The sequence below is a fragment of the Loxodonta africana genome, chromosome 13 (genome assembly GCF_030014295.1).
Source record: "Loxodonta africana isolate mLoxAfr1 chromosome 13, mLoxAfr1.hap2, whole genome shotgun sequence".
NCBI classification, from domain to species: Eukaryota; Metazoa; Chordata; class Mammalia; order Proboscidea; family Elephantidae; genus Loxodonta; species Loxodonta africana.
In genome coordinates this window covers 28840040-28863199 of record NC_087354.1, presented here as the reverse complement: position 1 = coordinate 28863199, position 23160 = coordinate 28840040, and the positions used below count along the sequence as shown (strand labels likewise).

The 23160-nt window shown below is 41.9% G+C and overlaps 1 protein-coding gene across 7 annotated transcripts in view; it reads left to right on the top strand.

Annotated features, from left to right (window-relative positions):
• Positions 1–1505: 1505 nt before the first annotated feature.
• Positions 1506–23160, top strand: part of DET1 (DET1 partner of COP1 E3 ubiquitin ligase) — a 57592-nt gene continuing 35937 nt past the window's right edge. For 3 of the 7 annotated variants that reach the window (XM_064267110.1, XM_064267109.1, XM_064267107.1), the window contains exons 1-5: positions 1525–1623; positions 3957–4140; positions 12704–12858; positions 16463–17555; positions 22190–22377. In XM_064267110.1, coding sequence (XP_064123180.1) covers positions 16473–17555; positions 22190–22377 — 1271 coding nt within the window. In that variant the 5' untranslated portion in view covers positions 1525–1623; positions 3957–4140; positions 12704–12858; positions 16463–16472. Of the gene's footprint in view, positions 1624–1703; positions 4141–12703; positions 12859–16462; positions 17556–22189; positions 22378–23160 lie in introns of those variants that run through there. The other 4 variants (XM_064267108.1, XM_010593842.3, XM_023553041.2 and 1 more) reach the window with 4 other exon arrangements.

Below are 23160 nucleotides of genomic sequence, written 5' to 3'. Positions count from 1 at the left end.
CTCAATTTTCCCATTGGTGAAGTAAGTGAGTTAACCTTGAGTAACTACAATAATAACAATTTATTGAGCATTTGCCACATGCTGGGCTCTGTGACAGGCACTTTACGTACAATGCCTCCAATTCTTTCAATAACTTTGCAAGGCAAGTAAAATCTTCATTCCACAGAAGAGGAAACTGAGATTCTGAGGCCAGTAACTGAGGCCACTCAGTTTGGAAATGGCAAGACTGGGCCAGGAACCCAAGTTCTTTCCTTTTCACCACCCTACATTTCCAAGTCTCTTATTCTTTTTCAGACTCAGTGTCTTTATCTGTAAAAACCAATAAACATTCCTTCCTCATTGACATGCTGTGAATCCTGCGTGCAGAGCCGTTCATTCATTCACTGAATCTTTACCGAGTAGCTACAAATGCCAAACTCTGTTCTAGCGTGAAGATAAGAACAGAAGACAAGACAAAACCTCTGCTTCACTGGAGCTTAGAAAAAACAAAAAAATTTTAGAGCCTTAAAGAGAAATGAAGTCCTGATACATGCTAGGATATGAACCTTGAAAACATTATGCTGAGTGAAATAAGTCAGTCACAAAAGGACAAATATTGATGGCCCCATTTATATGAAATAGGCAAATGTATAGAAACCAAAGCATTATTAGTCTTTATTGGGGTGGAAAGAAGGTAGGAATGGGGAGTCATTGCATTGCGAGCACGGGGTTTTTGTTGACGGTGGTGGAATAATTTGGAAAAGGATAGTCCTGATGTTTGCACAACATGGTGAAGGTGTTCAGTGTCACTAAACTGTACATGTAAAAATTGTTGAATTGTCAAAAGTTTTGTCATATATATTTTTTACCACCAAAAAAAAAGAAAGAAACCGCTAGCTGGTATCAGTGATGAGTGCTATGAAGAAATAGCGTGATGGGAGTGGAGTGAGTGAGGGCCATCAGGGGAGCCCTGAGAAGAGGTGATATTTGGGCAAAGACCTCAATGACTAGAATGAAGCCCAAGCAGGAAAACTTGGGGACAGGCTGTTCCAGAAAGAAGGAACAGCGAGCACCAAGACTTCGAGGGAGGGACAAGCTTGTAAAAGAGCGAATGAAATAATATAAGTCAAGTAAACGTTATGGGATCAATTTAGTGCAACAATTTTTTACTGTGCGCCCACTGTGTGCCAGTTAACTGCTGAGCACTGAGTTGTCACAGACGTTAAGTACGGTCCCGATCCTTGAGGATGAAATGGTGTATCCAATCAAGAGGTGAAAAATTAATTTCTATCATGTTTTTACAAATGTGCCCAGCAGCCGCAGAGTCACTGCCACGGGAGATCACAGGCCGACGTACCCAGGTTCAGACACCCGGTTCATTTTCTTCGGAGCCACAGTGCCTTTGTGGCCTCGACCTCCCTCCTAGCACCAGGGTGCGCTGTACAGTATTTCAGCGTGGGCAGGACGGCGCGGCGCTCTCCCTCACTTCCCCTCTCGCTGCGCCGCACTTCCGGAGGCTAGCGGAAGTGGGGGCCACGCGCCCGGCCGGGGTCCGGAGACATGGCGGGGGCGGGGCCGGGGGAGGTGCACGCCGAGCAGGTCCGGGCACCCCTCGCCCCGGCCCTCTGAGTCGGGACCGGACAGGTGAGGATTTCCCCTTCCTCGGCCCAGCCTCCAGGCTCGCCAGGGCCACCCCGGGAGGCCTCGGGTTACCGCGATGGGGCCGCCCCCTCCCTCTGGACGCGGATCCCCCATGGCCCCCGCCCACCCTCAAAAGTTTCTTCCCATTGAGGCCCCGCCCCAAGCTTTTCTTTCCGGGTGCGCCCCCGTGGGCTTTATGCCCGGCCCCTTGGCATTCATTTCCTGTTTTAGAAGCAGTCACCGGGAGTTGAGGGGTACAGCTGCCCCCATAGGGAAACAGACCCAGCATGGGGAGAGGACTTGCATAGTGCCACAACGTGACTTAGTGGCCCGACTCAGCCAGGCTTCACAGATAACGTACTGAACGCCGATTATGTGCTTGTCCACTGGTAAACCCTTTTGTCTTCGAGCCTATTCCGATTCAAAGCGACCCTATATGACAGAGTAGAATTGCCCCATACGGTTTCCAGAGAGCGGCTGGCTGGTGCATTCCAGCTGCCGACCTTTTGGTTAGCAGTCGAAGGCTTAACCATTGCGCCATCAGGGCTCCTGTCCAGTACTAGGCTCTGAGAATATCTTAGTAATCAAAGCCGACATGGTTGCTGCCTGCCTGGAGAGTATAGTTTAGTGGGGGAGTCAGACATTAAACACATGTCATACAAGCAGAAATATAAATAAACTTGGCAATTATTATGGAGGAGACAAAAAATAATAAAACATCTAAAACAGGATGGTCAGAGAAGATTTCCTGAAGGAGGTGACACTTAAACTGTAACTTGAGAGATTATGGCAAAAGACAGAAGCACATTCCAGATAGAGGGAGTAGACCTTGGGGGTGTCTGAGTTGGCAAAGAACTTGGCATGAGTCATGCCCAAAATTCAGGAAGGGAGGCTTACTACGGGTCAAGCACTGTGATGGGGATGTGGAATATGTTTGTACTGGCCCACGGGGAGCTCACTGTCTAGTAAAAGGGCAAGACATAAGTAAAATACAGAGACAAAGTTGGAACTGTGATAAGTGGTATGAAAGAGAGATGTGGCTAGTATATTTGGATTTATGTAATTGGGAGGTCAGGAAGACTTCCCTGAGGACGTGGTAAATGAGCTGATGCCTGAAATTAGAGTTACCTCAGTAAAGTGAGGAGAGCTGTCCAGACTGAGTTTAACAGCAAGTGCCAAGGATCTGAGACAAAAGGTAGGATACCTGTTGAAGAAAAGCTTAGAGTAGAGATCAGTGGGGAAAGATGAGGCTGGAGTGACAGGTAGAGGCGAGATCTTTGAGCACCTGGTTTGCCATGTTAGAAATACTGATCCTTATTAAGAGCAATGAGAAGATACCTGTTTTAATCATAAAGGAAAAGATGATCAGAAATGGGTTGGAGGTGGACAAGAGTTGATTGAAGAGACCAGGTAGGAAGCTGTTGCAGTAATCTAGGCATGAAATTATACAATTTTCGATCGGGTGCTTGCAGGTCGTGACAGAAAGAACTAGTGTATTATAAGGAAACTGTTTAGGAGGTAAAATCTCCAGAGCCTAGTAACTGATTAGGTATGGGATCTGAGGGAAAGAGAGTATTAAGGAAGACTCTGAGGTTTCTAGTTCATGTTACCAGATGAGTGACCATGCCGTTCACTGGAATAGGGAAACTGGAAGACGGTCAACTTTGGGGGAAAATATCACAACCTACTCTTTTTTTTTTTTAATAACTCCTTTGTCGATTAGGGGGGACATTCATTATATACTTTTTCTGTGTTGCTTGAATTTTTATGAGTATTTTTACAATATATATTTTTAAAAAATACAGATTGAAAATATTTTAGAACTTCATCACATTCCTAAAAACTATAATTGTATCATACATAACGTAATGAACGTGTATCACTGAAAGTTCAGCTGAGAGAAGTGTTAGGAAGTTCATTGATGATGTCCTGTGCAGCCTGGAGCTGTGGCTCATGGACCTGGGCCCCTTCCCACTGCATCCCACCCCAGTATTGTTGTCTTTACCTCAACAAGAGAAATCCTAACAGTAATCGAAAAATCGCATTGATTAAGGGTAAGGTTGCAGATTATTGTAATTGCTTCAATAAGTTGTACACATCTGTAAAAAGTTGAATTGGCAAAAGTTGTGTGACAGATACATTTACAGCTGTGTGAGATAAATTTACAACAATGAAAAAAAAAAAAAAAAAGAAGAGTAGCTGCCAAGGCTGCTTAAGTACAACCAAACACCTCATGGGATTTGGTTCCTTGGGTTGGAGGTTTAGGGTCATGGTTTCATGGGACATCTCAGTTAATTGGCCAAATAATGTGTTTAGTGCTGTGTTCTACCTTGTAGTTCATTGTGTAGTGCCTGGGGTCTTAGAAGCTTGCAGGCGGCCATCCAAGGCACAACAGTTGGTCTCTATTCACCTGGAGCAACAGAGGAAGACGGAGAATCAGGAATAGAAGGATATGGAATATGTGGCTAATTGCCTCCGTGAACAACTGCCTATTTGCAATAAGACTAGAAGAACTGGCTGGTGCGTAGCTACCACTACTGAATTTTTTTTTTTTTTTAATTTTTTTATTGTGTGTTAAGTGTAAGTTTACAAATCAAGTCAGTCTCTCATGCAAAATCGTATACATACACACCTTGCTACGTACTCCTAGTTGCAATCCCCCTAATGAGACGGCATACTCCTTCTGTCCACCCTGTGTTCCCGTGTCCGTTCAGCCAGCTTCTGTCCCCCTCTGTCTTCTCATCTCCCCTCCAGACAGGAGCTGCCCACATAGTCTCATGTGCCTACTTGAGTCAAGAAGCTCACTCCTCACTTCTATCGTTTTCTGTGTTATAGTCCAGTCCAGTCCCTGTCTGAAGAGTTGGCTTTGCAAATGGTTCCAGTCTTAGGCTAACACAAGGTATGGGGACCATGAACTCCGAGGTCCTTCTAATCTCAGTTAGACCGTTAAGTCTGGTCTTTTTATGAGAATTTGAGGTCTGCATCCCACTGCTTCCTGCTCCATCAGGGTTTCTCTGTTTTGTTCCCTGTCAGGGCAGTCATCGGTTGTAGCCGAGCACCATCTAGTTCTTCTGGTCTCAGACTGATGTAGTCTCTGATTCATGTGGCCATTTCTGCCTCTTGGGCCCATAATTACCCTGTGCCTTGGTGTTCTTCATTCTCCCTTCCTCTAGGTGGGTCGAGACCAATTGATGCATCTTAGATGGCCGCTTGCTAGTGTTTTAAGACCTCAGACACCACTCACCAAAGTGGGATGCAGAATGTTTTCTTAATAGATTTTATTCTGCCCGTTGACCTAGATGTCCCCTGAAACCGTAGTCCTCAGGCCCCCACCCCTGCTACTCTGGCATTCGAAGCATTTGGTTTATTCAGGAAACTTCTTTGCTTTTGGTTTAGTCCAGTTGTACTGACCTCTCCTGCATTGTGTGTTATCTTTACCTAAAATAGTTCTTGTCTACTATCTAATTAGTGAATACCCCCCCTCCTTCCTTCCCTCCCCCCCTCATAACCATCAAAGAATATTTTCTTCTCTGTTTAAACTCTTTCTTGAGTTCTTATAGAAGTGGTCTCACACAATATTTGTCCTTTTGCAACTGACTAATTTTCACTCAGCATAATGCCTTCCAGATTCCTCCATGTTATGAAATGTTTCATGGATTCACCATTGTTATTTATTGATGCGTAGTATCCCATTGAGTGAATGTTGATGGGCACCTTGGTTGCTTCCATCTTTTTGCCATTGTAACAGTGCTGCAGTGAACATGGGTGTGCATGTATCTGTTCGTGTAAAAGACTCTTATTTCTCTAGGATATATTCCAAGGAGTGGAATTGCTGGATCGTATGGTAGTTCTATTTCTAGTTTTTTAAAAAGCGCCAAATCGATTTCCAAAATGGTTGTACCATTTTACATTCCCACCAGCAGTGTATAAGTGTTCCAGTTTCCCCACAACATCTCCAACATTTATTATTTTGTGTTTTTTGGATTAATGCCAGCCCTGTTGGAGTGAGATGGAATCTCATTTTAGTTTTGATTTGCATATCTCTAATGGCTAATGATTGTGAGCAATTCTTCATGTATCTGTTAGCCACATGTATGTCTTCTTCGGCGAAGTGCCTGTTCATATCCTTTGCCCATTTTTTAAATGGGTTATTTGTCTTTTTGTTGTTGAGTTTTTGCAGTATCATGTGGATTTTAGACATCAGACACTGATCGAAAATGTCATAGCTAAAAAGTTTTTCCTAGTCTGTAGGTAATCTTTTTACTCTTTTGGTGAAGTCTTTAGATAAGCATGGGTGTTTGATTTTTAGGAGCTCCCAGTTATCTAGTTTCTCTTCTGCATTGTTAGTAATATTTTGTATGATATTTATGCCATGTATTAGGGCTCTTAGCATTGTCTGTATTTTTTCTTCTGTGATCTTTGTCATTTTAGATTTTATATTTAGGTCTTTGATCCATTTTGAGTTCGTTTTTGTGCATGGTGTGAGGTATGGGTCTTGTTTCATTTTTTTGCTGATGGATATCCAGTTATGCCAGCACCATTTTTTAGAGAGACTGTCTTTTCCCCAATTAACTGAGCTTGGGCCTTTGTCAAATATCAGCTGCTCATATGTGGATGGATTTATGTCTAGATTCTCAATTCTGTTCCATTGGTCTATGTATCTGTTGTTGTACCAGCACCAGGCTGTTTTGACTACTGTGGAAGTATAATAGGCTCTAAAATCAGGTAGTGTGAGCCATTACTGAACATTTGATCAAAGATTCCACAGAAGAATCCTGATCAAAAGGGAGGATGCAGGACAGAATTTTAAATTCTTATGGACTCTAGACTTTTTGGAGCCATAGAAGGTAGATGAACCCCTGAAATTATTGCCCTGAGATAATCCTTAAACCTAAACTGTTCCCTGAAATCATCTTAAAACTGAACAGTAGTTTAGCTTAACTAGTAAAGAAGGCCTGCCTCGAGCATTGTACTTAAAAGAACTATCTGTATGGGATCAGATTGACAACAGCAACTCAAAAGATTAGATAGGAACTTTAGGGGATAGTGAGCTTCTCTCAGTGAAGGAGGAACAACTCAGAAAAGGAGGGTGAGAATGGTTACACAACTTGAAGGACGTAATCAGTGTTACTAAATTGTACATGTAGAAACTGTTGAATTGGTGTATGCTTTGCTATGTACGGAACCCTGGTGACACAAGTTAAAGCACTTGGCTGCTAACTAAAAGGCTGGCCGTTTGAATCCACCAGTGACTCCTTGGAAGAAAGATTTCTCTGTAAAGATTAAAAAAATAGCTTTGGAAACCCAATGGGGCAGTTCTACTCTCCTGCAGGGTCGCTATGAGTTGGAATCAACTTGATGGTGGTGGGTTTGGTTTGGGTTTTGCTGTGTATATTTTCAACAACAACAACAAAATGAAATTTAGGGAAGAAAGAGAATTTAAGGTAGAACTGTGCACATTAATTTTTCTAGAATAACCATCTTGTTAGGTGCTGTCAAGTTGGTTCTGACTCGTAGTGACCGTGTGTACAACATAATGAGAACACTGCTTGGTCCTGTGCCACCCTCACAGTCCTTATGCTTGAGCCCGTTGTTGCAGCCACTGTGTCAGTCCATCTCGTTGAGGGTCTTCCTCTTTTTCACTGACCCTCTGGTTTACCAAGGTTCATGTCCTTCTCTAGGGACTGATCCTTCCTGATAACATGTTCAGAGTTTGTGAGAGAAGTGTTGCCATCTCTTCTTCTAATGAGCATTCTGGCTGAACTTCTTCCAAGACAGATTCATTTGTTTTTCTGGCAGCCTGTGGTATATTCAGTATTCTTTGCCATCTTTGTAATTCAAAGGCATCAGTCCTTCTTCCGTCGTCCTTATTCGTTTTTTCAGCTTTCACATGCATATGAGGTGATTGAAAATACCATGGCTTGGGTCATGTGTACTTTAGTCCTCAAAGTAACATCTTTGCTTTTTAATACTTTAAAGAAGCCTTTTGCAGCAGATTTGTCTAATACAATGTGTTGTTTGATTTCTTGACTGCTGCTTCCGTGGGCGTTGATTGTAGCTCCAAATAAAATGAAATCCTTAACAACTTTGGTCTTTTCTGTTTATCATGATGTTGCTTACTGGTCCAGTTGTGAGGATTTTTGTTTTCTTTATGTTGAGGTACAACCCATATTGATGTCTGTAATCTTTGATCTTCATCAGTAAGTACTTCAGGTCCTCCTCACTTTCAGCAAGCAAGGTTGTGTCATCCATATATCACAGGTTGTTCATGAGTTTTACTCCAGTCCTGATGCTGCATTCTTCTTCATATAGCCAGCTTCTTGGATTATTTGCTCAGCATACAGATTAGTATAACCATCTACCTTGCTTAAAATGGGAGCCTTAGTGGCGTAATGGTTAAGAGGTTGGCTGCCAACCAAAAGGTCGGCAGTTGGAATCTAACAACTGCTCCTCGGAAACCCTATGGGGTAGTTCTACTCTGTCTAATAGTGTCGCTCTATGAGTTGGAATTGACTCAGTGCAACAGTTTTTTGTTTTTTTTTTTAACTTAAAATGATCAGTGGCCCTGTCTAAGTTGAACAACTGTGGTAAACTTTATCAAACTCTAAGTTATATGGGATTAGTCTGCTAGAAGGTGCCTACTACCCATTCCTGGGCCTCACACCCTCATCCCATCCTGGTCTCCCTATTAGACTCCATCCCCATCCTTGGTTGGCAGGGTGCTGGTTGGCAGAGGTGTTCCAGGCCGGGATCGAGTGACGCTGTTTTGTACATTACTTGGTAATTTTAAAATGCCGAAACCTTAATAGTGTGTTTTTTAAGCTGCATCAAAAACATCACTGTTATGAGGAGTACAAAAACCAAACCAAAACTGTTGTCGTTGAGTTGATCCCAACTCATAGCAACCCTGTAGGACAGAGCAGAACTGCCCCGTAGGTTTCCAAGGAGCAGCTGGTGGATTCAAACTGCCGACATTTGGTTAGCAGCCAAGCACTTAACCGCTGTGCTGCCAGGGCTGCTTATAAGGAACGGCTGTGTGAAAATCCGTATTTGTTATTTGGATGTTGTGGAGGATATTGCCCCCTTTATCATTCTGAGGTCCTTTGAGAAAACTCATGGGAGAGATTTCTTTGAAGATCCAGTGCTGGGAAAAGCTGTGCTTATTCCAAGCAACTATTAAGTTTTTATCTTATTGGCAGTACAAATTCTTTAACTGATTATATTCTTCTCTTTGCTTTGTCTACTGGGAAAATCAGAGCCAAATTCGAAGCTTGGCAGTTCTGCAGGTCTTTATTGTATGCGTTCTCTGTACCCCTGGCATCATTTTAGTGTCCTATCTTTGTTTTCCCATCACAGTGCCTGTTTTCTAATTGTTTTTATTGAATTATGCGTAAGCACAAAATAATACTTTAAAAGTATATGTAACATTTAAAGAATAAAAGCACAATGAGTGCCAGTTAAGGGAAAAACGAAACAAAACAAAACCTTTGGAATTCCCAGTGTGTCCCAGCTCCCATCCCATTTTCTTACTTGCTTAGAAGTAACCACTATTCTGACTGTTAAACATTTGGGATTCCCGTGCTTTTCTTAATTGTATACCATATATATTTGTATTCTTAAACTATAAATTGTTTGAACTTATACAAACGGAATCGTAGTGTATATATTCTAGCAGCTTGCTTTCTTCATTCAATATTGTGTTGTGAGGTTCATCCGTGCTGTCATGTATAACTGTAGTTCATTAATTCATTGCTGCATAGGACTCCACTGTACGAGTATGTCTCAATTAATTAATCCCATCCACTGTTGATGGCCGTTTGGGGTGTTGTCAGTTTTTGCTGTTGCTGACAGTTTGCCACAGACATCTTGTATATGTCTGCTGTTCTGTAGGTACAGACATTTCTCTAGGAGAGGATTTCTCAACCTTGGCCCTGTTGACCACTGTTTTGGCCCAAGTCATTTTTTGTTGTGAGGGTGTGTCCTGTTTACTGTAGGATAATTAACAGCATCCCTGGCTGGCCTCTTATCTGCTATACACCCACAGCACCTGTCCCCCAGTTGTGATTGCAAAAAATGTCTTCAGAAATTACAAAATTACCCCCAGTTGAGAACCATTGCTGAGGAGCAGGGGTCTGCAAACATTTTCTATAAAAGGCCAGATAATAAATATTTTAGGTTTTGTGCACCATATGGTCTCTGTGGAAACAACTCTTCCTTTGTAGAGCAAAAGCAGCCATAGGCAGTTAGGTGTGGTTGTGTTCTAATAAAACTTGGGCAAGATTTGACCCGAGGGCATTACTTTGAAGACCCTTGCTCTAGTCTAGATCAGTAGGAAATACGTTTTATATCCTCACTCAGTGCCTGTAATTCATATATAATTGAAACAAAAGTTTCACAAAACAACACTTACTAGGTGTGAGACAGTTTGATATTTTCTTTTCTATGGTATTTCATTTTTTAAAATGCCAACTGGTGTACCAACTAAACTGATTTTCAAGACCCATTCATGGGTTGTGACTGGCAGTTTGATAAACTTGATTTGCTCAGTTCTAGAAGCATGTACATCTCTAATTCGACAAGATATTATATATTTGTGTAAGGCATTTCAAATCCCTTTTAGAAGGAAACAGAATATAAATAAATACTTCATTATGTGTATGTTTTTATTTCTAAAATACAGATTGGACCCGGTCACTCTCCTGCTTAAAACCTGTGGTATAGCTTGTGTGGCGTGACATACAAAGTGTTTTCTGATTGGCTCAATTCTGCTTTTCTAGGCTTCTCTCATCACTTCTTTGCTTGCTGTGCTCTAACCACTTGGAACTATTCTGTTGCCCAAATGTGCCATGCCATTCTTGTTTCAAGCGTTCTTATTTTTACATGTGCTCTTCTTTCTTTCTGGAATGTTCCTCCTCTGCTTTGCCTAGTGAATTCTTTATTCTTCAAAGCCCGTGTCAGGTGTTCCCCGCATTCATTCATTTAGCATATTTATGAGCACTTCATGCGGCTTAGGCACTGTTCAAGGTGCTGGGGATACAGTGATGAATTAGACAAAATCTCTGTTCTCCGGAATGGGGACACATAGTGAAAAAGTAAACAGATAAATAGGATAGTTTCAGAAAGTAATGAGGGCTATGAAGAAAATAAAATAGAGGAAAAGGGTAGATTGATACGCATGGAGAACGGCACTTCTTCAGCCAGGGCAGTCAGGTGAAACCTCAGAAGAGTTGCTGTGTTAGCTACTGCTTGAATGATGAAACGGGCAGCTCCGTGAAGGTGTGAGGAAAGTGTTCCAGACAGAGGGAGCAGGAAGTCCAAAGGCTTTGAGATAGAAATACTTTTGAAATGTTCCATGGTTAAACAGAAGACAAGTATTGTAGGAGTATAGTGAACAAGATGGAGAGAGTGGTTTTGGGGGATATCAAGGTCAATTGGCATAGCAAAGTTTATTACGACAATGTTCTGCATTCCACTTTGGTGAGTGGTGTCTGGGGTCTTAAAAGCTAGCAAGTGGCCATCTAAGATGCATCAATTGGTCCCAACCCACCTGGAACAAAGGAGAATGAAGAACACCAAAGACACAAGGAAAATATTAGCCCAAGAGACAAAAAAGGGCTACATAAATCAGAGACTCCATCAGCCTGAGACCGGAAGTACTAGATGATGTCTGGCTACCATCAGTGACTGTCCTGACAGGGAACAGAACAGAGAGTCCATGACAGAGCAGGAGAAAAGTGGGGTGCAGAACTCAAATTCACGTAAAAAGACCAGACTTAATAGTCTGACTGAGACTGGAGGGACACCAGAAGACATAGCCTCCGGACTCTCTGTTAACCCAGAACTACAACCATTCCTGAAGCCAGCTCTTCAGAGAAAGATTAGGCTGAACTGTAAGACATAAAATGATACTCATGAAGAGTGTGTTTCTTAGTTCCAAGTAAATACAGGAGACTAAATGGGCAGCTCCTTTTCAGAGGCGAGATGAGAGGGCAAAAGGGGACAGGAGCTGGTTGAATGGACACGGGAAATCCGGGGTGGAAAGGGGGAGTGTGCTGTCATGTTATAGGGATAGAAATTAGGATCACATAACAATGTGTGTATAAACTTTTGTATGAGAAACTAACTTGAGCTGTAAACTTTCACCTAAAGCAAAATTGAAAAAAAAAAAAAAAAAAAAGATGGAGAGCGTTAGGTGCTGAAGTCAGAGCGGTTGAAGATCATGATGTCTTCCCTGACACCTCTCCTAAACACACCAATTAAAAGACGGAAACATAAAATAAGTTCTGTCAGCTTCCGTAACTATATTCTTAAATTGTGGCACTTATCTGTAGCATACTTTTAAAATTTTCTTATTTATTTTAACATACAGGTAGGGATACACACCACTATGCTAGCAACGACTATAGCATACTTTTTGTTGTTGTTTACTTGTCTGTTTCCTACCAAGAACAAGAGAACCCTAAGATAAGGATTACCATGTTCATCCTTGCATTCCCACTGCTTGGGAAATTTGGATTCTGTGTTGGATTTAAAAATTAACCTGTCATGCACGTGATGAATGTAATTAATATCACTAAATCGTACACATAAAAAATGTTGTTGACAAATGTTTTGTTATATATATACTTAACACAATGAAAAAATTAATCTCTTAGATGCACATTTTATTTTTACTTGTAAGTTAAGTCTTAAGGAGAAATATCTTTAGATGTGTTCCTAATTCCAGGAGGATCTTCAGTCTTTTATATTAGCAGAGCTAACTGAAGTTAGATCAGTGAGGTCATAGTCAGAGGGTTAATTATGTCAAGGGTGGTGAATAAGCTCTGCAACACTGAGCGAACACGCACAGTTTTCTACTACAAAATTTTAATGGTTGTGGTTTCATATTACAAATAGGCATAATCAAGGTTAAAAGTCAACTGTCGTTGGACCTGTTGATATTTTATAGGAAATGTCTTTGTTCCTTTTGGTGGACACACTTAGAAATTCTACTTTATGGTGGAAAAGTATAGAATTAAGTATGGATTTAAACAGAATTTTGTAATATCTGATATTCACTAATCTTCCTTTCCTTCCTTTCTAGCCAAAACCAAACCAGTACTTTGCATTTTCAAAAACTCCTGTGTCAGCAACTTGCTTAAGGTTTATTTTATGACCCGGGATATGGTCTGTCTTGGTGACTGTTCCACGTGCACTTGAAAAGAACGTGTACTCTGCTTTTGCTGGATGGAGTGCTCTGTAAGTGTCAGTTAGACCCAGTTGGTTGGTCACGTTATTCAGTTCTTCTGTGTCCTTGCTGATTTTCTCTCTGTTTGTTCTATCGATCACTGAGAGAGGACTGTTGAAGCCCATGACTGTAACTGCGGATTCGTCTCTTTCTTCTTTCAGTTCTGTTGTTTTTGCTTCCTGTATTATGCAGGTCTGCTCTTTGGGCATTTGGATTGTTAACGTTTTCTTGGTGAATTTACTCTTTTATCATTATGTATTATCCTTGGCATTTTTTTTTTTGAAGTCTATTAATATTAATGATGATACTAAATAAAACTGATTGCATATAGCTACTCCAGCTTTCTTTGATTAGTGTTTGTGCAGCATATCTTTTTCTGTTCTTTTACTTTTAACCTGCCTGTGTTATATTTGAAGTGAGTTTCTTGTTAACAATATATGATTGGGTCCTTTTTTTAAAAAAACTTATTTTGACAATTTCCATCTTTTAATTGGTGTATTTAGACTACTTGTATTTAATAAAATTACTGATATGTTTGGATTTAGGTCTTTGGATTTTATTATTTGTTTTCTGTTTGTTTACTCTTTTTTTTATTGTCTGTTTCCACTCTTCTGCTTTCTTTTGTGTTATTTGAATATTTGTATTGTTGCCATTTACCTATTGTGTTTTTGACTATATGTCCTTCTATACTTTTTTTTTAGCAGTTGCACTAGGAATTAAAATATATATACTTAACTTTTCACAGCCTACTTAGAATCAGTATTTTACTACTTCAGGTGGAATGTAGAAAACTTACCCTTTCTTTTTTACATTATAGTTGTTTTGTGTGTTTTATCTGAAGTCCCTAGTTGGCCAAACGGCTAAGCACTCAGCTACCAGCCAAAAGATTGGAGGTGCAAATCTACCCAGTGGTACCTTGGAAGAAAGGTCCGGTGATCTACTTCAAAAGATCACAGTCACTGAAAACTGTGGAACACAGTTCTGCTCTGAAATACGTGGGATCTCCATGAGTCAGAACTCAATGGCAGCTGGTTTTCTTTTTGAATATATTTTATCTACATGTATTGTAAACCCTATCAGACAATGTTTTAATTTTTGCTTTCAACTTTCCAACATTTTAAAGAACTCAAAAGGAGAATAATCTGTATATCTAGAGGAAACCCTGGTGGCATAGTGGTTAAGTGCTACGGCTGCTAACCGAAAGGTCATCCGTTCGAATCTGCCAGGCTCTCCTTGGAAACTCTGTGGGACAGTTCTACTCTGCCCTGTAGGGTCTCTATGAGTCGGAATCGACTCAATGGCAGCGGGTTTGGTTTTTTTGGTATATACCCAGATATTTACTATTTAAATGTTATTCTTCATTCTTGATGTTCCAAAGTTCCTTCTGGTGTCATTTCTCTTCTGCCTGGAGAGCTGCTTTTAGTGAAGATCTTCTGTCATTTGATTTTGTTAGTTTCCCTTCAGTTGAGAATGTCTTTGTATTACCTTTTTCCTGAAGAATGCTTTTGCTGGACTGGAATTCTGGATTAACAGTACTTTTCTTCCAGTACTTTTAACAGTGTTCCACTTCCTTCTGGCTTCTGTGATTCTGATGAGAAATCCACAGTCATTCGAATTGCTGTTCCTCTGTAGGTGACCCATTGTTTTTATCTGTCTGCTTTCATGATTTTTACTTTGTCATAGTTTTGCGCACCTTGATAGTGACGTGTCTGGGCATGTATTTCTTTGGATTTATCACCTTTGGGGCTCTCTGAACTTCTTCAATCTATAGGTTTATGTCTTTTGCTGCATTTGGGAAGTTTTCAGCCATTATTTCTTTAAATTTTTTTTAGTACTGTGGTATTTCTTCTTCTGGGAATCTTAGGACATGGATGCTTGACCTTTTGCTATTTCTTTGTAGGTCCCTGAGGCTCTGTTTATTTTTTTCAGCCTTATTTGTTCAGATTAGATAATTTTTACTCCTCTGTCTTCAAGATGACTGCTTCTTTCCTCTGTTGCCTTCATTCTGCTGTTAAGCCTATCCCATGGTTATTGTATTTTTCAGTTTTAGAATTTCTGTCTGGTTCTTGTTTATATCTTTCTTTGTTGAGACTTTCTATTTTTCCGTCAGTTTCAGGAGTATTTGTTATTGCTCTTGTAGCATTTTGATAACAGCTACTTTAAAACCTTTGTCAGGGAATTCTAATATCTGTGGCATCTTGACATTGGCATCAGTTGATTGTCTTTTCTGAGTTGAGATTTTTCCTGTTACTTTATATGCTGAGTAATTTCGGGCTGTATCCTGGACATTTTGAATATAATGAGACTATGGAACTTATTTAAATCCTGTGGGAAATAGAAGGAGCTCCGGTGGAGTAGTGGTTAAGTGCTTGGCTGCTAACCGAAAGATTGGTGGTTCGAACCCACCAGCTGCTCAGTGGGAGAAAGACGTGGCAATCTGTTTCCGTAAAGATTTACAGCCTTGGGAACCCTATGAGGCAGTTCTGTTCTGTCCTATACGGTCTCTAGGAATTGGAATCAACTCATCAACAATAGGGCTTGGAGAGTGGCGAATAGTGTTATTTTTGGTTTGGCACGCAATTGACATATTTAGCTTCAGGCTGCAATTTTCAACCCACCTTCTATAGTCTGTGGTTCCAATGTCAGATCAGTTTTCAAAACCTTTGCCATGCTATTTGAATCTGTCTTCATATGTGTGTCACTCAGTGGCCAGTCTGAGATATGGGCGTTAATCTCTTTGTCAGTTCAGTTACCAAAGTCTTTAGTATGATGGTTAGGAGCAGATCCACACATGTATGGCTTGGGGACAAGCCTGGGAGTTCATAAACATCTTTATGGGTTCACCACCCTCTGTATGATCTCTTCAAGTACTTTCTTGTTCCTTGGGGGTTTCTTTTCTGATGCTCCAGTCAGAAAGCTGGAGCTTTAGTTACCCTGCCCTGGTGGGCACTTCAGTGACTATGCAAACAGTGGGAAGACCAGAGAGAAAAAATGGTAAACTCACTGTTGGCTCAGTGGTACTTTCTAATTCACCTATCACTATTTGCTTTTCATAGTCCTTGAATACCTGTTGCATGTATTCTCTCTAGATGTTATACCTGGGAGAGAGACGGTGGAGTGTGCTTATCTGCACCCCTCTTACCCGGCAACAACTTCTTAACGTTTTTCATTAAATACCCTTGAGCTGTGTGGCCTGTGATATAGCTTTGATTTGCTAGTTATCAAGGCAGAATAAAACGTTTGGGGGGCCTTAAAATAATGCCATATAATAGATGTCCAATAAATATCTTTTGAATGAGTACAAGTTGAACATGGTTCTTACCCACTGTGTAAATTTGATGCTTTGGTAGCTTTATTCTGTTGAACATTCCCAACAACTAAGCATCCTTAGAAGATATCCCTGGTGAACCAGATCCTTCTGTCAAACCTGTGTCTGGACTCAAGTGTCACGACAATTTTCTGACTAAGAATTGGGAAGGAGAAATGCTGCTTGCTGTCATTTTGGGAGCTCCTAGGTTCAGAATATAAGGAGAGGAATCTATTTGACTTAAATGTGTTTATATTTTGGTAAATTGTGTTACAGCTTTTTGACTTCTGCTTTGCTTTTCCATGCAGAGATGTGATAATGGACCATCATGCTTCCACCATCAAACCTCGAAGAATCCAAAACCAAAATGTCATCCACCGCTTGGAACGCCGACGGATCAGCTCAGGCAAAGCGGGTACCCACTGGCATCAGGTCCGAGTGTTCCACCAGAATGTCTTCCCCAACTTCACAGTCGTCAACGTTGAGAAGCCTCCTTGTTTCTTGCGTAAATTCTCACCTGATGGACGCTTCTTTATTGCTTTTTCCTCGGACCAGACATCTCTGGAAATCTATGAGTACCAGGGCTGCCAGGCAGCAGAGGACCTACTGCAGGGGTATGAGGGGGAGATCCTGTCCAACGGCAATGACCAGCGGTCAGTCAATATCCGGGGCCGGCTCTTTGAACGCTTCTTCGTCCTGCTGCACATTACCAACGTAGCAGCCAATGGTGAGCATCTGAACCGGGAGTGTAGCCTCTTCACTGATGACTGCCGGTGTGTCATTGTGGGCTCAGCGGCCTACCTCCCGGACGAGCCTCACCCTCCTTTCTATGAGGTGTATCGGAACAGTGAATCAGTGACCCCCAACCCACGGTCCCCTCTAGAAGACTATTCCCTCCATATCATTGACCTTCACACTGGCCGCTTGTGTGACACTCGCACGTTCAAGTGTGACAAAGTGGTCCTGTCACACAACCAAGGGCTGTACTTGTACAAGAACATCCTGGCCATCTTGTCAGTGCAGCAGCAGACCATCCATGTCTTCCAAGTGACTCCTGAAGGCACTTTTATTGACGTGCGAACCATTGGTCGCTTCTGCTATGAGGATGACCTGCTTACTGTGTCAGCTGTTTTCCCTGAGGTTCAGCGGGACAGTCAGACAGGCATGGCCAACCCCTTTAGGGATCCTTTCATCAATTCCCTGAAACACCGGCTGCTGGTGTACTTGTGGCGCCGGGCAGAACAGGACGGTAGTGCAATGGCCAAGAGGCGCTTCTTTCAGTATTTTGACCAGCTGCGGCAGCTGCGTATGTGGAAAATGCAGCTTTTGGATGAAAACCATCTGTTTATCAAGTACACTAGTGAGGACGTTGTAACACTGCGGGTCACAGATCCATCACAGGTATGAGTGAACTCTCCTGCCGTTTACTCTTCCAGTCTCCTTGACAAAATGGGAAATCTTCATTCTTTGTCTATGGCCAGTTGCCTAGAAATATACATTTTATGTAGTCTTTAATTTTTTCTCTCCTAGGGCTCAGTCAAACTTAAAATCAGCTCTATTTTTCTCTAGTCCCATGTATTTATTTGGACAAATGGGAGCTAAATCTCAAACTTTTGACTTTTTTCGGGTGAATGGGGCACCAAATTACTTTATTTAAAGGAACGGTACACATGATAGAATTTAAGTGGATGTTTTGGTACAACTTACAGAAAAGGTAAACCCAACGTGCATGCACTGTCTTGGTGACCATAGAAGTCACCCCTGTGGCTATGAGGAAGCCAGGCTAAAGCTTAGCCCTCTCTATCACTGTCTTCTAGGGTGTGTGCTTGTCAAAGAGATTCCCTGTGTTATGGATTGAGTTGTGTCCCCCAAAAATGTATGTCAACTTTGCTAGGCCATGATTCCCAGTATTGTGTGATTGTCTACCATTTTGTCATCTGGTGTGATTTTCTTATGTGTTGTAAATCTTGTCTCTGTGATGTCAGTGAGGCAGGATTAGAGGCAGTTATGTTCATGAGGCAGGATTTAATCTGCAAGATTAGGTTGTATCTTGAGTCAGTCTCTTTTGAGATATAAAGAGAAGTGAGCAGAGAGACAGAGGGACCTCATTGCACCAGACAAGAAGAATCAGGAGTGTGTGTGTCCTTTAGACCCAGGGTCTCTGCACTGAGAAGCTCCTAGACCAAGGAGAGATTGATGACAAGGACCTTCCCCCAGAGCCAACAGAGGGAAAGCCTTCCCGTGGAGCTGGCACCCTGAATTCAGACTTCTAGCCTCCTAAACTATGAAAGAATGAATTTCTCTTTGTTAAAGTCATCTACCTGTGGTATTTATGTTATAGCAGCACTAGGTAACTAAGACACTCTGACGGGCCAGATTCCAGGATCCCCATCTTGTGCAGGGTGGTTACATAGTCACCCAATTCCTTGATGGATTTCTCCTGCTCATTTAGGTAATGCGTCTCAATGAAGTCACACAAATGGGGGTCATTCTTGTCAGTGGCTAGTTTGTGCCGTTCCAGTAGTGACTGACTCAATGCTTTTTTCCAAGTGTAACATACAGTCTATTCCATTCAACTCTCTCTCAGTCATTGTAGCCTGGTTTCCTGACAACCTGAAGGAGGATTTGCCCGTCGTTGCTTATGCAGCTTCATGAGTTTCTCAGCATGTTCCCTTTCTTCATGAGATTGGTGATGAAAATACTTAGCAAAATTCTTCAAAGCCACATCATTGTGGTCGAAGTAGTAAGACATGGACAGGTAGCACAGGAGGGTTAGAGCTCCTGGTTGATCTGCCAGTTGATGGCTGCTCCTGAGTCCTAGTTGTAGTTCTGGTGCATATGTGAGGAGGACATGGTTGTCTTGGTGGGTGGCTGAGGAGAGGAGGCGATGACCACACAGCACTGGAGAGGCGGTGGGGGCCTTGGGGCAGTCCAAGGGTGCTGTGAGGAGGTGGTGGAGGACTGGCTTTGAGCAGCTGGTCAGGCAGCAGCTGTGGAGAGCTGGGTTCCATCCAAGCACTGTTGAGTCAGGAAACTGTGGCAGCTCTGCAAAGAATGTCTCAAACCGTTGAGATTTAGGTAGTCAACTGTGGTTATTATCCTATCGAAGTGCACAGCATTTCAGTACCCTTGAGATGGAAGCCCAGGTGCTACAAGGTCAAGGTTTGTTCTTCCTATGGACAATCTTGTCTTGATTTTGGAAAACCAAGCTTATTGGTCTGGCAGTTTTCATTTTGATAATGGGAAAGGGTCCACCTTACCAAAAAAAAAAGGAAAATCCTCTAAAAACCTAGTCTCACTTTCATGATTAAATGGTTAATGACAGTTCACTTCTTCACAAAGTTTTATTCATAAAGTAACTAACAGGTAAGCTTACAGCCTTACTCTGACTGTGCCCACTTTCTGGAACATAGGTTGTAGAGCTGTGAAAAGATCAAAAGGAAGCCGAAATTTCGATCCACCAAGTGATGAGGATTGCAGTGTCCTGACGGTTTTTCAGTTTGGATGAAAAGTGTTGGCAAAGGGAGAGAGGCATTTCTCAGAGAAGGAGGAATAAAATGGTGTCTAGAGCACAGAAACTACCAGAACTCTTGGATTGAAAACATCAGTTTGAAATTCGATGAAATTTGGGCATTTCTCTCTCTTGCTCTCTTTTTTTTTTTAGGCAGTGCATAAATGGGCGTCAGGTTATTGACCTCCAAAGGCTTGCATTCTGTTTAGGAAGATGAAACTATCACAATTCAACACGATAGGAAGCAGACAGTTTATCACAAAATTGGAACAGTGAAGCATAGAGGGAAAAGCATGGATGTCCTCAAAGCTAGAGACACCCCATCTGAATTCTAGCATTACCGCTCACTGGCTGTCTTGTGATTTTGGGCAAGTTGCTTAAACACTCTGGGCCCCAGGTCACACATCTATAAAATGGAGATAAAAATTTCTCATTCTGGGGCTGTTATGAAAATGGGCATTTCTCTTTGAGAAGCTGTCCACTTTGGTGTTGACCAAGCAAGAGAGCTGCCTTTCTGTATCTTTGTTCTGTTTGCCTCCACAGTCTCCTCTCTCCACATTGTCTCCTTAGATACTAGTTTGGAAATTCAGAACAGCCAGCAAACCAGTAGCCCACAAAGCCAGCTGAGTCTGGTATCTCCCATTGACCTGGAGCAGATCCTGCCATTAAGGGATACACAGTACAGGGCATCATCTAAGACCTCACCAGCCACCTGCAGTAAAATGTTTTCTGACATTTTTCTTTTGAATCCTAGCTTGTGTGTTCTGAAGAATAGTGGCGGGGGTAATATGACTAGGGAGAATTTTTCAGCTTGACCTGGACTCTGTTTCTTCCCTAACAATGGGGGAGTCACTCACTGAGCCATCCTGGGTGAGCATCAAGTTTCTTTTATGTATCACGGGAGATTGGTGGTAGAGCCCTTGACCTCTGTACTCTTCTGTCCTTTATTTCCCTGTCTATCCTGAAGAGAAGCTAGTAAATATTTGTGTAATTTTATATTCACCTAATTATGAGAGATCCTGGTGAAGCCCTGATGTGATTAAAGTGTTGTCCAGATCTGTAGAAAGGACATGAGTTAGTCTTTTATTTAGGTTTGTGCTATAATTACTTTGTTATTTTGGAGGGAATAAGTTGTCTATGATTGCTGCATTTGAGATTATCTTGTTTGCTTTTGCTAAAATGTGACCTGCTTTTTTCTTTGGTCTGGTAGCTACGATTAGTTGTAGCTAGAAACATTACTAGGGTTCTGTGCTTTGCTTACAAAGTCTGTAACTTTAAACCCAATCTCTCTGCCCTAGTTGTCCTCCTCCTTTCTCCCCCTGTTTAATTTGATAGGTTCCAATAAGGTTAATGAGTGAAAAGTGCATGAAAACACAAAGCCATGATAATGTTAAGGGTATTATTCTCAGGTTACCATCCAGCCTTTTTAATTTTCAGCCAAATTTAATTTCCAGGTGACCGCAAAAGCCATGTAATGTAAGCTCTGGGAAGGACTAATTACTAGTAAAATAGGTGGGCCAAATGGCTCCAGAAATTGCAAATGGAGATTTAGACTCAATCCTGGGAGGGGGGACTGCTAATCCTACTGTTCTGAGAACTTCTAGAGTCCTGTGGGAAGCTCGCAGATTAATTCACACTGCCATCTCACTGTGGCGAAAACTAAGGGTACTTGGCGCTTCCTTTGTTAGGCAGAGCAGAGCACTTGAGGTTTAAAGGAAGAGGATAGTCACCTAAGGGCCCATTCAGAAAAGACAGTAAAGCTGCCACCTATGGCATTTGAATGCTTTTCACGGTCCTCCTTTGATCTTAGTTGCTACAAATCTTAAATGTATTTTACAAAAGTTTTTGGCCAAAAGCACATTTGTGAAGAAAGAAATGCCTCTCTGATGTCTCATTTGTTCAACAGCAGTACCCTTGCCCAGAAACAATGTACTTGCCTGAACACAATGTACTTAAGACGCCTCTCTGCATGTTAGAAATATTAAGAGGGAAAAAGAGACGTCCCTAAATTGAACTTTCAACTGTATGAACACAGGAGAAAATAATTTGCCAACTGGCAGCCTCAGGCTGCAAATCACTTTCTCAGCAGGAAAGAAAATTAAATCTGGCATTTAAAAAAAGTGTTTTTTATTTCAGGGTGGGTTGGGCATCAAGTAGGGGAATAAACACTTGGAAAGAAATGTATTGAATTTGTACAGTTTGAAATGAAAGATTGAAAATCATTTTGTACACATATGCTGGCCAACTCCGTAATTTTAGCAGTGCAGTTACCGTGGGAAATTTGGCCACATTGAGGCTCTCGGTTGGTGAAGCCCACTCTGGCTTCTTCCTTTCCCAGAAACCCTCGGAGCCGCGTTTCCGCCTAGTGCTCTAGCTGAGGTGTTTGCTCGTTTTATTTGGGCATCTTGAATTTCAGCCAAATGCTGTTACCTGAGCATGGCATTGTATTCAGCTGTCCCATGTTGTTGTTAGTTGCTGTCGAGTAGATTCCGATTCAGGGTGACCCTCTGTTCTTCCTCTGCAGGCATCTTTCTTTGTCGTGTACAATATGGTGACAACAGAGGTGATTGCTGTATTTGAGAATACATCAGATGAGCTTTTGGAACTCTTTGAGAACTTCTGTGACCTCTTCCGTAACGCTACCCTGCACAGTGAAGTCCAGTTCCCCTGCTCAGCTTCCAGTAACAATTTTGCAAGGCAGATCCAGCGTCGGTAAGCAGTTCCACCAGACTTAGTTTTACTTCAGAAAAATTGTTGGCGTTGGACTAACGGTCATTTCCTGCAGGAAGCCGTCCCTTATCCCTCCGCCCGCTGGGACTGGGTCAGGGCCGCGTGTTCTAGCCTCTTGCGTCCACCGACCGTCCCGGCTCCTCTCTGGCCGGCAGCACCTGTGGAGTTACTCTGTATTGTCTGTGACTCCGCCTAGACTGTACCTGAGCCGCAGAAAGCCAGAGACGGTGCCTGTGTTGTTTGTTGCCATGTCCTCACCCAGTACACTGCCGAGATTTAAATATTTGTTAAATCAGTAAGGAAATCATTTTAGAACTTTTGGCTAAACACGGTGTATTGAACAAATGCATTTATCTTCTCTCCATCCCGAAACCCTATAAAAATGACAGGGAATAAGAGGTACAAATCTGCAAGAACAAAGAATGGGAGAGGAGACGATTGGAGACAGGAGACATCAACACAGATTTGGAAGCTGAAAAGGCAATGGATAAGTGATGTTTCTGCAGAAACATGCCTGCAGAGGTCAGTCATCAAGAAGCAAGCCTGACTTTCACCCTAGCACTCTGTAAAGGTCAGGAGATTGGAGGCCTTAGATAGCTCTGAAGCAGGGTATGAGGTAGCCTGAAATCAGGAGGTTTGGGTGACTTTTTTTTTTAATAATTTTTATTGTGCTTTAAGTGAAAGTTTACAAATCAAGTCAGTCTCTCACATATAAGCTTATATACACCTTACTCCATACTCCCACTTACTCTCCCCCTAATCAGT